Source organism: Mobula hypostoma, chromosome 7, assembly GCF_963921235.1.
Source record: "Mobula hypostoma chromosome 7, sMobHyp1.1, whole genome shotgun sequence".
In the NCBI taxonomy this organism is placed as follows: domain Eukaryota; kingdom Metazoa; phylum Chordata; class Chondrichthyes; order Myliobatiformes; family Myliobatidae; genus Mobula; species Mobula hypostoma.
In genome coordinates, this window is record NC_086103.1 from 129597980 (window position 1) to 129612647 (window position 14668).

Consider the following 14668-nt stretch of genomic DNA (forward strand, 5'->3'; position numbering starts at 1 on the left):
GTTTCCCACCACTTTCACTTCCTGTTGTGCTTTCTTCCCCCATTGTACGGATCCATAATGAAACCTCCAGTGTGGCTACTTATGTGCCCATGTCCATCCTAATAGGGTGCAGTCACGTGATTTTACATGATGCGTTTTTTAACTGTGTCTTCAATAGCCATCATGAAATAATCCCTTGCCACCACCTGGCTTGCAATAGGCATAGGAAGAGCAGGAGGTAGAAGAGGATACACAGTGGATGAGGAAAAGCAGTCTGCACCTTGGTGCTGCCAGACTCCATATATGCTCACTGCAGGGCCACATCAATTATATAAGCAGTCCCATTCCCCATTCACCTCAACCTTGCCGGCTGATTTACTTACTTCATTCCAAATCTATGGTGATCATTCTCACAATTCCACGTCGCTGCTGCTCACAATCTACATTAATTAGTTAGTTATGGGAATGCGGCTTCCAAATATGTGGAAAAGATTCCTGTTAGCTTTTTTTTGTTTTAAATTAACAAAAAATTTAGAAGTACCCTCAGAAAACCTCTGTAAAGCTGGGTTTACACATGTAAACCACATGGAAAAATACTGCATTTGCAATTTATTTTATAATGTCAGCTGTGATAAGAATTCTGCTTTTAAAATGGAGATACCACGATGCATCATGTCGCTGATCACATTTGTTTTTGGACACTAGTCAGTGACGTGCCTGAGTAACTCAGAGAGAGTCTCAGAATAGTAAAAATCTGGGCAGTAGATCAGGTTAGATTAGATTCAGCTTTATTGTCATTGTGCCGAGTATAGATACAAAGCCAATGAAATGCAGTTAGCATCTGACCAGAAATGCAAAGAATAGTGTTATTTACAAAATAACTGCGAATAAAAAGTAAGTGCTACAGCACACAAATATAAAAGTACTGAGACAGTACAATATGGGTGCAATACTGCTTAGCGCTGTGATGTGAGGTTCAGCAGGATCACAGCCTCAGGGAAGAAGCTCTTCCTGTGCCTGCTGGTGTGGGAGCGGAGGCTCCTGTAGCACCTACCGGATGGGAGGAGCAGTAATGGTTAATTTTGAATACACAGATATTATTATTGTCATTACTCAATTAGATGCAATTTATTATGGAAACAAATAGTTGATGCATTTGCCTTACGTTTTAATAAATCAGGTTCCCTCTTCCTTGAAACCTCAGCCACCCACATCATGAACTCTTGATCAGTCAAATCTTCCCCTCCACACCCCAATCCCCATCTTTCTGCTTTCCACCGGGACCACTCTCTGGTTCGTTCATTCCTTCTCGCCCATTTTCTCCTCTCCAGATAATTTCTCCTGTAATACCCATTCCTATACCCCTACCTCACCACCATCCAGAGCCAGAAACAGCCCTACCAGGTGACGCCACCATTCACATGGATCTCCTCTGACCCTGGGTACTGCATCTGGTTCTCTCAATGTACATTGGTGAGACCAGGTGCAGACTAAGTGACTACTTTGCCAAGCGCCTGTGCTTCTTCTCTCTTAGCCTTCTGGAGCTTTAGTTTGCTATTTAATTCTCCAGTCCATTCCCACACCAGCTTCCGCATTGCCAGGGTGGGGTTAAACAGTAATTAGAGGAACAGCACCTCATATACCATCTGAGCAGCCTACAGCCTGATGGCATGAACATTGGATTCTCCAGTTTCAGGTAAACTGCTTCCATCCTGTCCCTTTGTGATCTACCCAGTTCCTCCTACATCCTCCAAACTCCCATCACCATCTCCAGCCACTCCATCTGACCATCGCCGACTCACTTCATTGAGTCCCTTTCCCCTATTGTTCCTTTCAGTCCAAACAAATGGTCTTGGTGCAGAATGTTGACAGTCCATCTCTCTCGACAGATGCCGCCTGACCTGCTGAGTTCCTCCAACATCTTGCTTGTTGTTTCAGATTCAGAATCTCTTGTCTCTCCCCTCCGAACCTAACTGGCTGCAGTTTGAAAGGGTTAGATTGTTGCTGAGCTTTCACAATGTACGCTACAGGTGGACCTTATTTCAAATTGCCACAAGCAGTCAGCAGACCACTTAGGGCTATTTCATCTTTAACTCCTAAAATCAGTTTGTCAAACTGAATTCTAAATGATTTTTAGAAAAAAAGCAAAATTATATTTCTTTGTGTTTCATCGTTAGAAGATATAAAAGGTGATTAGGAGGGAGATGATGGAGTGAAATTGACTAGTGGGTGGTGAATTCAATTGGATGTAGGTGAAAACAGCAAACACAAACTCTTTTACTTAACCAGATTTCAATGTTAAAAAGAAAAGATTAAACACAGAAAATGAAGAGACGTACAAAGTATTTTTTCTAATCACATGGAAATTTCTAGACTGCTCCTACACTTTGAAACAGTTGGACCATTAACTGGATCTATCTGGAGAACAAAGTAATCTACATGCAAGAGCATTTTGTGTAAGAAAAAAAAGGAGAAAATCATCTAGGAACAGGTAAACTGCATCAACAATAGAGCTATGAATGTGATTGAGGGCTTAAATGCAAAAACAAAAAAAATAAAACTTAGGTAAATTTCCTGCTGTTCACATTATTGAAAATAGAAATAGGATAATATTCTAATAATTTCCTTCACGATTATGCTGAGAGATTAATTAGGGACTAAAAACATGAAGGGTAAAGTGAAAAATAATGAAGTATTCCTTGGCATTCGAGCACAGTTCCTTCTAAGCTGCGCAGGTGCATGGCCATGCAGTAATAGAAACGCTCCCGTGCACGTAGTCTTTGCTGCCTCACAGATGAAATTTTCTTTTATATAATGTTAATATAATTTTGAAATTATGCTAATATAATGTTGAAATCTATGTTAATGGATTTGTGAAATACCCTGTAATTAATTATGTATTAATGAATATAATCCATAAATAATAACCTTTACTTTGAAACATTTTAGAGCTTCAACGTATTTACATTGTCAGTGTTTCAAGTTACAATACTGTTACAGATTGTACAATAAAAAACACAAGGTGGAAGTTGGTAGCCGATTGCTAAAATGCTGGCCCGCTGAACGCCGACGCATATTACACAAAAAAGCATTTGAAGTGCAGTCCCTGTAAAAATTTCCTGCTCAGAGCAATGGCTGGTCTGTGTAGTTGTAAAAAAAATTAGAGGGAGCATTCCATATGATAGTGCCATTGTAGAGATTTCTGAAGTTGCATAATAGAACATTTGGGGCTAGGTTGGATAGTGTTGGATAGCAAATGCAAGGTTCTAGATGCACACATTTACAGAGAGGTGCACTGTATCTCAGAGTCATGGAGCCATAAAACACTGCAGCACAGAAACAGGCCCTTCCACCCATCTAGTTCATGCTGAACTGTTGTTCTGCCTAGTCCCTGCACCTGGACCATAGGCCTCCATACCGCTACCATCCATATATCTATCCAAATTGCTCTTAAAGGATTAAATCAAACCTGCATCCACCACTTCTGTTGGCAGCTCGTTCCACACTCTCACCATCTTCTGAGTGAAAAATGTTCTCCTTAAACATGTACCTTTTCATCCAAGACCTCTAGTTCTAGTCCACTTAACTTGCTTACATTTATCCTATCTATACCCTCATATTTTGTATATCTCTATCTCATCTCCCGTTATTCTCCGGTACTCCAGGGAATAAAATCCTAACCTTATCAGCCTTTCCCAATAACTCAGGTCCTCAAGTCCTGGCAACATCCTTGTAAATTTTTCTGCACTTTTTCAATCTTATTGATATCTTTCCTGTAAGTAAGTGACCAGAACTGTACACGATACTCCAAATTGGATCTCATCAACACCTTATACAATTTCAACATAACATCCCAACTTTTGTACTCAATACTTTGATTTATGAAGGCCAACATTCCAACTGCTCCCTTTGTGACCCTTTCTACCTATGACCACTTTCATGGAATTATAGATCTGTATTCCCAGATCTCTTTGTCCTACTATACTCTTCACTGTCCTACCCTGGTTGGTCCTCCAAAAGTGCAACATCTTACACTTGTCTGCATTAAATTCCATCTACTATTCTTCAGCCCATTTTGCCAGCTCATCCAGACTCCACTGAAAGCTTTGATGGCCCTCCTCGCTGAACACTATACATCCAATCTCCGTGTCACCTGCAAATTTGCTTATCCAGTTTGAACTGATAGTCGTAGCTACTTCACAGATTTTTGGAGCTTGGGTAAGACCAGCTGCACGGACTTTGTAATCTGACTCTGGAAACCTGGGTAGGTAAAGTGAAGAAATTTTCTCTTCGAAAAGAGGGAACAGAAAGTCTTGCAGCACTTAGTTAAGTAGCAGTGAGAGGAATAGCTATTGACATTATGTAAAACATCAGTCCAAAGAGGTAGGTGCCACTGTTGAATATATTTTAGATAATGTCATATATTTGGTCATGGGTAAGTCTATCATCAAATCCCATCTCCCAATAGTTACACTAATAGCCTTACATATTGTACTATAGAGTTAAAAATTATTACATTTATAATCTTCACTGTGCATCATCGGTGAGGGACTTCAATTAATAAGCCTATGAATAGGAAGCAAAATACATCTGTTGGTTGATAAGTGTCAATGATCTAGAATATTGTCAACATTCCTTTAACCATATATTAAAAATGAATCAATAATTTATTTCAATCTGCATTAATAGAAAAGGATAACACAACGTTCATTTTATAGGGACCATTTTGTAGAAGAGCTAATGGATGAAGATGACAAAGACAAGGCAAAGAGGTGAGTTTTGTGTGACTTTTAATGTAATAAAAAAAAGATAAGCATGATAGTTCAAACTGTTTTACTTCAGAATTGAGTTGGATTATTTGTGTACATGATTTAATTTCCTTCTGTCTTTTGGTCATGTGATACTCTGATCCATGAAAGACTACTTTGGTGGATGAGTAAATCAGGAAATACAATGACAGTATCATAAGCCTTTAAGAATCTTACCATTGGAATATTAAAATGAAATGGCTGATTAATTGCATGAACATATTTTAATATGGAATTAAGCTTCACTAGAAATGAGATGGCTGAGTGTTGGTGCATATTTAAAATTTCTGTAGGTTTCTATAGGTTAGTCCTGCAGGCCATTTGTCTTCTCATCCGTGTATTGCAAAACACAGGTTTATTACAAAGTGGTTCTGGTCCAATCAATATGTTAAATTAATTGTTTTCGTACACGTTTAGTGATAGCCACAAGCAGTATACACCATTCAAGTAAACAGTACCCGATCACATTTTGCTCTTCCTAGCAAAAGGAAATAGAAGAGTCTTCGGTAGCCTTTGACACTACCCATCCACAACTACAGCTTGAGGCAAATCAATCCAGGAAGCAGACAGTTCTGAGGAGAAAATCAGTGGCTCAAAGATGGGTGTGGGAGTCCTGATGAAGGGTCTAGGCCTGAAACGTCAACTGTTTACTCTTTTCCATAGATGCTGCCTGGCCTGTTGGGTTCCTCCAGCGTTTTGTATGTGTTGCTCAGATTTCCAGCGTCAGCAGATTTTCTCTAGTAGATGTGGGAGAATTGGATTTGAATCCCTGAGACATTGGCACCAATATTGGGGAAGGAGGAAGCTTTTCCAATGTGATGGCCTCCAGCTGAGCCATGCTGGGACCAGGGTCCTGGTGAATCTTGTGGTTAGGACTTCAACGTAATTAGTAGGTAGTGTTCAACAGTTTGGAAATGTGAGGAAAAACTAAAAGTGAAGGAGAATGGAGAAGAGGTTACAAAATACTTAAGAATAAAATAAATAAAAGTTTAGGAAGGGATAAGAATTTAACTGAAGGTGTTATATTTGAATGCACACAGAATATGGAATAAGGTAGATGATCTTGTAACACAGTTAAAAATTGGCAGGAATGACAGTGTGAGCAACACTGAGTCATGGCTGAAAGAAGATCGCAGTTGGGAACTTAAAATCCAAGGATACACATTGTAGCAAAAGGACAGGTAGGGGGCAGAGATAGAAAATGAAAAAAATGAATCAAATCCTTAGAAAGGAGTGACAGAGGATCGGAGGAACTAGAGTGGTTTTGGGTAGAGTTAGGAAACTGCAAGGGTAAAAAGACCTGATAGGAGTTATATACAGGCCTCCAAAAAGTAACCAGGATGTGGAGTATAAATTACAATGGGAGATAGAAAAGGCATGTAAAAAGAGCAATAATGGTCAGACTGGTTTTAAGGAAAAATCTTGCCTGACAAATCTGTTGGAATTCTTTGAGGAAGTAACAGGCAGGATAGACAAAGGAGAGTCAGTGGAAGTTGTTTTACTTAGATTTTCAAAAGGCCTTTGACAAGGTGCTGCAGGAGAGGCTTCTAGATAAGATAAGAGCCCGTGGAATTACAGGAAAGATACGGGCATGGATAGAAGATCGTCTGACAGGCAGGATGCAACGAATGGGAATAAAGGGGGCCTTTTCAGTCTGGCTGCCGGTGGCTAGCCAAGGAATAGCTTTTCGCTCTCAAACTCCAGGGTCAATTCTATCATATTATGATCACTGCCTGCTAAGTGTTCCTTTAACCTGAGCTCTTTCATGATATCCATTGAGGATTTACTATTTCAGTAGTGTTTGAGTAATATTGTGAATATATTGTTTGATTAAGCATTCTTTGTTGTTTAGGTAATCTATTGCTGGTTATATCTATAACTACTTAAATAATATATGTAATTATACTGCCATGTGAAAACAAAACTAGACTCGTTATTCCTGGCTCTGTATCTTTGTTTTAATTAGTTTTATGTATTGGAGTTACAAAACGTCACAAAATCTGGTTCTGCGGGGCAGTGATTTTGGGATGACTTCTTTTCACTTTATATGTCAATGATCTAGATGACAGAATTGATGGCTTTGTGGCCAAGTATGCAGACGATACAAAGATAGGTGGAGGGGCAGCTGAGGAAGTAGGGAGTCTGCAGAAGGATGTAGACAGATTGGGAGAATGGGCAAAGAAGTGGCAGATGGAATATAGTGAAGGGAAATGTATGGTCATGCAATTTGGTAGAAGGAATAAAGGTTGAGACTATTTTGCAAATGGGGAGAAAATTCAGACATCAGAGTTGCAAAGGGACTTGGGAGTCCTTGTGCAGGATTCCATAAAAGTTAATTTGCAGGTTGAGTCGGTGGTGAGGAAGGTAAATGCAGTGTTAGCATTCATTTCAAGAGGGCTCCAATATAAAAGCAAGGATGTAATGCTGAGGCTTTATAAGGCATTAATCCGACCATGCTTCCTGTTGACAGGCACTTTCTGACACATGACATATCACAAAAGCAACCAGCTTTAACACATTATTCATTACCATATCAATGTTTTTAACAATGATAGTTATACATATTACAAAATTTTTGATAAACTAAATAGAATGTATAATATTATTCTTCTAAACTGATTACAAAATCATTATTTTACATGGAGAGTTACATATCTCGGGGTTGTAGCACAATACAGCTACTTATAAGTTCATACTTATAAGTTCAAGGAATAAAATCCTGGTTAAAATGACACTACCAAACGCGTGCAACAGCTCACTGGTAGTTAAAAAAGTTAAGAAATAATGAGTTCAGGAAAAGAAATCTTTACTCAATAAGTGGTTGCAATGCAGAATATGCCAGGACAAGGAACAAGGAGAGAGCAAAAATGCGATCAGTGAGACAAAGGACAAAGGATCAGGGCAAGATGAGGGAACATATCTTGGCTGTCAATTCTAATAGATGGAAGGTTGGAATAGAATAAAGATCTGTGTAATTAGCTGGAATTTATCTAAATACCTGCCACAATTGAGTGTAAATCAGATTGCATTCTATCTATCAATGCATGTACCTGTCATATACGAGGGGTAATTGATAAGTTCGTGGCCTAAGGTAGAAGGAGTCAATTTTAGAAAACCTAGCACATTTATTTTTCCTACATTTACACACTTAGTCCAGCGGTCGTGGAGCATACGGATCCCTCCTTTGTAGAAATCAGCGTCTTGGACCTCCAGAAGTGGTCCACAGTAGGGGTAATTGATAAGTTTGTGGCCTAAGGCAGAAGGAGATGGGTTATTAACTTCAAATCTTCTGCATTTTCACTCATAGAATTGAACTGAACGTGCATGTAACAAGAGCTGTATAACTCATCTCCTTCTACCTTAGACCACGAACTTATCAATTACCCCTGCTGTGGACCACTTCTACAAAGAAGGGACCCGTATGCTCCACGACCGCTGGACTAAGTGTGTACATGTAGGAGGAGACTATGTTGAAAAATAAATGTGCTAGGTTTTCTAAAATTGACTCCTTCTACCTTATGCCACAAACTTATCAATCACCCCTCGTATCTGCATGGTATTTGACTTGCTATGATCAATGAAATTCCCAGCCGGGTGCAAACATTTTGAGGCAGTTTTATGACAGACTGTTGACAGCTGCTTTGAAATAATGTACACAAAATTAGTATGGATTCTGTTGGTCATCTCGCAGGAGACCTCTTCCACCAGCCTAGGCTACATTTGATCCTCAGTCCCTGAGAAAATACCACTATGACACCCAAGTCCTTTTTCATAGTTTTCAAATTTAAGTTGGTGAAGAAAAACAATAAAGGCACTCAGTTTGTTACAACAAAAATGAATAGAGATTATTGAATGAATTATAAGATGTGGCAGAGTCAAACACTTTCCATTCTTAAGAGCTGAATTTCATGTTTCTTGTACTGTATCATTGTGCTTTCTTATATAAATCTTGTAGATGAAATTTGACACAAATTTTGAGCCTTTTTCAACCTGATACTGGAATTTATGTGGAAGGTATGAATGGTCATTGTTGAGAAATGGTCAGAATTACTGAAGAAGTTCTGAAGAGGGGTCTGGGCCCGAACGTTATTTATTTATTCATTTCCATAGATGCTGACTGACCTGCTAAGTTCCTCCAGCATTTTATGTGTGTTGCCAAGAATTACTGATTATTTTGCATTACTTTTAGAATGTGTGGATAGATAAGCAGCTGAAAGAAACAAGTAGGATGTGCACTGAGAGAAATAAAGAGAAGCAATATAGATGACTGGAAAAAGGAAATCAACCCTTGAATAAGCAAGTAAATCCATTGGATGCCACTGTAGTGTAAAATCAAAGTTTCATTATATTAATAGCTCTTGTATGATGACATTTCAGCTTTAGAACAGTAAATCAAAGTTCAAAGTAAATTTATTATCAAAGTACATATATGTCACCATATACATCCCTGAGATTCATTTTCTTGTGGGCATTCACAGTAAATACAACAAAACACAATAGAATCAATGAAAGACTGCACATGTCAAACAACCAGTGTGCAAAAGACAAGAGACATGCAAATACAAAAGGAAAACTAGAAGAAAAAGAAGTAATAAATATCAAGAATTCGAGATAGAGTCCTTAAAAGTGAGTCCATAGGTTGTGGGAAAATTTCATCATGGGGGTGAGTGAAGTTATCCCTTGTGGTTCTAGAGCCTGATTGTTGAGGGGTAATGACTGTTCATGAACCTTTTGGTAAGGGTCCTGAAGCCCCTGTACATCCTTCTTGGTGGCAGTAGTTAGTAGAGAGCATGGCCTGGATGGTGAGGTCCTTGATGATGGATGTGCTCAGTGGTGGAGGGGGCTTTACCCATTATTGATTGGACTATATCCTCTTCTTTCTGTAGGCTTTTCAAGAGTATTGTTTTTGTCCATAGCAGGCTGTGATACAACCAGTCAATAGACCCTCCACTACACATTTATAAAAGTTTATCCAAGTTTTAGATGATATGCCAAATACTTCACAGATTTCTAAGGAAATAGAGGCTCCGCCATGCTTTCTTTGTAATGGCACTTAAGTGCTGGACCCAGTGTTATCTGAAATGATTGCACTGAGGGCTTTAAAGTTGCTGACCATCTCCGCTTCTGAGTATAAAATGAGTGGAGCAAGGGGCAAAGCCTAGTGGTACACCTGTGCTGTTGGAGATCATGGTGGAGATGTTGTTGCCAATCTGAATGGACTGGGGTCTGCAAGTGAGGCAATTGATAATCATGCTGCATAAGGAAGTATGAAGACCTAGGTCGTGGAGCTTATTGATTAGTGTTCAGTGACTGATAGTACTGAATGCCGAGCTGTAGTCAATGAAGAGCATCCTGATGTTTGCATCTTCACAGTCAAAATGTTCTCGTGTTCACTGTGTTTTTAAGTATATATCTCATCAAGTTGGTGGTGAAGATGTTTGCTGTTTTAAGCTGAGAGCAGCAAGTTTAAAATAAGGCTCTATGTTTGGAAGTGTTTGCACATGGGGCAATGGAATAGGCATGATGTGGATTAGCAAATTACTGTGAGCAAGATTTAGAATCTATAGCCTTAGATCATTGGACAGGGAGAAGAATTTTCCCAATCACATTTCCAAAATTCACTATGTGATGATTTAAATTTTGTGTGCTTGCCAATACTTTTGACACACTTGTAACATTTTTCCCAAGTGCTCCGTATTCTTAATTAGTGCCTTTAATCATCACAGAAGGATTGACTAGACAGGAGGCAAAAGAGAGAACACCATATCATTCTGTTTTCTTTCTGTATTAATTAATCGTTTGACCCAGCTAATTCAATCCTCAGGCAAAACTTCTGACTGATTCTCATAGTTACATTGAACACTTAATTAGTGATTAAACACTTGCTAACCAGGATTGTTCTGCATCAAATAATCTTTTACCGCTACCTTCCATGGAGCACATTTTGATGGAATACATAAGCATAACATAAAAGCAGAAAATACACTGCAAATACCCAGCATATTCTATAGTTGGTCAGCATGAGTAGAGAGAGAAAAACAGGTGATATGTCTTGTCATGGCCTTTCATCAGTAGGCTAATCTGAATATTCAGGAAGGACAAACTATTAGAAATCATCCAAGGGGATAAGACTGATTGAAATTTTTACCTAATTTGACATGTTTTATTAATATTATAAACATCTTGACCTCCCACTCTACCGCACTGTGACCTTGCACCTTATTGTCTATCTGCACTGCATTTTCCCTGTAATTGTAACACTTCATCTCATGTACTCTTGCTATTGTTTTACCTTGTAGTGACTCAATGCACTGTGCAATGAATGACCAACACGCTAGACAAGTTTTTCACTGTACCTTGGTAGATATGACAATGTTAAACTAATTTACCAAGCTATCGATACCCATGTTACGTTCTAAAAAGGAGAGCATTGCAATACCAGAAGTACATGCTAGCATCTCTGCTGCAGACTGATGTGGTTTAACAAACACTCTTCTTAAGAAGATGGACTCTTGTATCATGGCTTTTTAGATAAGGTATTGTGGCTAGCCGTTAAAAGCTCTCCAAAATGGCCTTGCAAACCATTTAATTCAGGGACCATAAAAGATGGGCAAAAAATTCTGGTCTTGCTGGCATCATCCTCATGCAGTGAATGGATAATAAACATTAAAATATTGTGCTTACTGAAAATTATGCAGAACACTAAATTTTGAATGCAAATTTACTTAGAAATAAAGCAACATATGAAATCTAAGTCTGACATTGATTACAGTCAATGGGATGCTGCACTCAGTGGAAGGGGGAGCAGGTCGAGGAATGGTGACCTTCAGTGTAGCATTTCTTCTCCAGCTGTTTGGCACTAGATTTACCCTCAACTATTGTAATCTGTTGTAAAATCAAATTTTTTATACCTTTATTAATGTACGTACTTTTTTTGAGTTTGTTGGGAGACTGTAAATATTATCAATAGCATCATGCCTTTTTTAGATTACCTGCTTCTATATTTTAGAGGCCATTTTTTGACTTATACTGTAGTACGGAATTCTATTTTGTTTGCATTGTTGCCTCAAATATTTTGCATGTTTTCACTGCAAAATTTTAGGGGAAGACAACATCCTAAAGAAACATGTTTGAATCAATACGTTTAGATGGTCTAGACTGTATCCTGTCAATATAGGTGTTGAACCATTTAGAATATAGTAAAAAGGGAACTAACGCATTTTAAGCCCAATCTGGAAATTGATATACCTGAGCCCAGAGGGTATGGGCTCAGTAATAGGGATTAGTAAGATTTGGAAAAAAACAGGAACTGATTCTGCTTACGTATAAAATGTTATTGATTCTGTGTCTGACCTGATGCCAAGTTATACTTTGTATTTTAATTCAGGGCTTCACGTAACAAATCTGAGAAAAAGAGACGTGATCAGTTCAATGTCCTTATTAAAGAACTCAGTGCCATGCTTCCAGGCAGCATCCGTAAGCTGGATAAGTCTACAGTGCTCCAGAAAACAATAAACTTTTTACAAAAGCACAACGGTAAGTTCTAACTGAAGTATTCAAAGTTAAAATTTGTCAAAACTTTTGAAGCCACCATTCCCTGCATCTTTTCTTGGCTAAGTAGGTAATAGTGTGGTACCTAGTCAGGGAGACTAGAGGAATTCTGGATTTAATGCCTGGCCTACGCTAGGAATTACAAGTTTAAAACAGTGCTTGAAGACTTTCTCTCTCACTTTTGAACTTTGAAAACTGGAAAAAACAAAACAGTATATATCATATTTTGGCTGTTACAACAGGAGTGTTGCTAAGCTCTACGGGTGGAGCAGCAGGGTGCAGTGTCATATCAACAATTCCACATGCCATCATTCTGAAATTTGGTCATCTACTAAAATAAAATTTCTCAGCAACCTAGATCAGTAAACATTCTGTGCTATCATTCTTAATGCTTTAGCAAGGGGTGAACCTCATGGGCAACTAAGAAGATTCAAATGCGAGTGGATAGAATGGTTCGTGAGAATGGTGAATCAGCCCCGGTCACCAGTCCACCATTTACTGTTATGTTATATTAAATTAAATTATTAAAATTGTTACAGTGTGAATGCCTGTGAATGGGCTGAATCAAGCTGGTTGTGCCTGTTGGTTCTGAGGGTAACTGGCAGCATTCAGCTAAGTCCTACACTTGCATCAACATACAACATACAGGTCTGAGACATGCTGAGTGACCAACTCAATGTAAATTCCAGCGATGTAGCTGATTAGACTGTTATTTTGCAGTATTTCACTGGGGTATCTACCTCTCTGATTCTATTCTAGATTTGGTGTAGGAAAAGTGACTCCATTGATTTGAATGGCAATATCTGCCCCCATTGATTTGATGGGAAATTGCAAAGTTCAGTTTTTTTTGGTTAACTCTATTTAATACTTTGAATATTTTTAAAACATTAATAAAGTTGACATTTTATTATTTATTATTAATTTATATTCAATTGCTTAAAGCAGTTGTAAACATTCTCAAAAGCCTCTAAATATACGATGTTTATAAAAAGTATTCATCCCTGTAAGTTTTCATGTTTTATTGTTTTACAACATTGAATCACAGTGGATTTAATTTTGCTTTCTTGACACTAATCAACAGAAAAAGACTCTTTCGTGTCAAAGTTAAAACAGATCTCTACAGAATGATCTAAATTAATTACAAACATAAAACACAAAATAATTGATTGCATAAATATTCACCCCCTTTAATACAACACACCAAATTATTACTGATGCAGCTAATTGGTTTTAGAAGCCACATAATTAGTTAAATGGAGATCACCATGTGTGGTCAAGATGTTTCAATTGATTGTAGTAAAAATACACCTGTATCTGGAAGGCCTAGCTGCTGGTGAGTCAGTATCCTCGCAAAAACTACACGATGAAGACAAAAGAACACACCAAGCAACTCCGCGAAAACGTTATTGAAAAGCACAAGTCAGGAGATGGATACAAGAAAATTTCCAATTCACTGAATATCCCTTGGAGTACAGTTAAGTCAATCATCAAGAAATGGAAAGAATATGCCACAGTTGTAAATCTACCTAGAGCAGGCCGTCCTCAAAAACTGAGTGACTGTGAAAGAAAGGGAAACCAAGAGACCTATGACAACTCTGGAGAGATTATAAGCTTCAGTGGCTGAGAAGGGAGAGATTGCGCATAGAACAACTGTTGCCCGGGTGTTTCACCAGTCGCAGCTTTACGGGAGAGTGGCAAAGAGAAAGCCTCTGTTGAAAATAACTCACATGAAATCTCAGCTAAAGTTTTCCAGAAAGCAAATGGGAGACTCTGAAGTCAGCTGGAAGAAGGTTCTATGGTCTGATGAAACCAAAATTGAGCTTTTTGGCCATCACACTAAATGCTATGTTTGGCATAAGCCTAACACCGCACATTATCAAAATCACACCATCCTTACCATGAAGCGTGGTGGTGGCTGGATCATGTTGTGGAGATGCTTCATTGCAGCAGGCCCTAGAAGGCTTGAGAAGGTAGAGGGTAAAATGAATGCAGCAAATTACAAGGAAATCCTGGAGGAAAACACTATGCAGTCTGCAAGAGAACTGCGACTTGGGAGAAGATTTGTTTTCCAGCAAGACAATGCCCCAAGCATAAAGCTAAAACTACACAGGATTGGCTTAAGAACAACAAAGTTAATGTCCTGAAGTGGCCAAGACAGAGTTCAGACCTCAATCCAATGGAGAACTTGTGGCTGGACCTGAAAAGGGCTGTTAATACATGATCCCCATCTTGAGCAGTTTTGTAAAGAAGAATGAGGAAAAATTGCAGCGTTTAGATGTGAAAACCTGATGGAGAGCTATCCACAGAGATTCAAGGCTGTAACTGCTTTC

General features: G+C 38.6%; 1 protein-coding gene across 2 annotated transcripts in view; it reads left to right on the plus strand.

The window, feature by feature from the left end:
* The window catches only part of LOC134349013 (neuronal PAS domain-containing protein 2-like), a 114624-nt gene that overhangs the window by 44905 nt on the left and 55051 nt on the right, over positions 1-14668 (plus strand). For both annotated transcript variants that reach the window (XM_063052853.1, XM_063052854.1), the window contains 2 exons: positions 4698-4751; positions 12175-12323. In XM_063052853.1, the coding sequence (XP_062908923.1) occupies positions 4698-4751; positions 12175-12323 (203 nt within the window). The remainder of the gene's footprint in view (positions 1-4697; positions 4752-12174; positions 12324-14668) is intronic.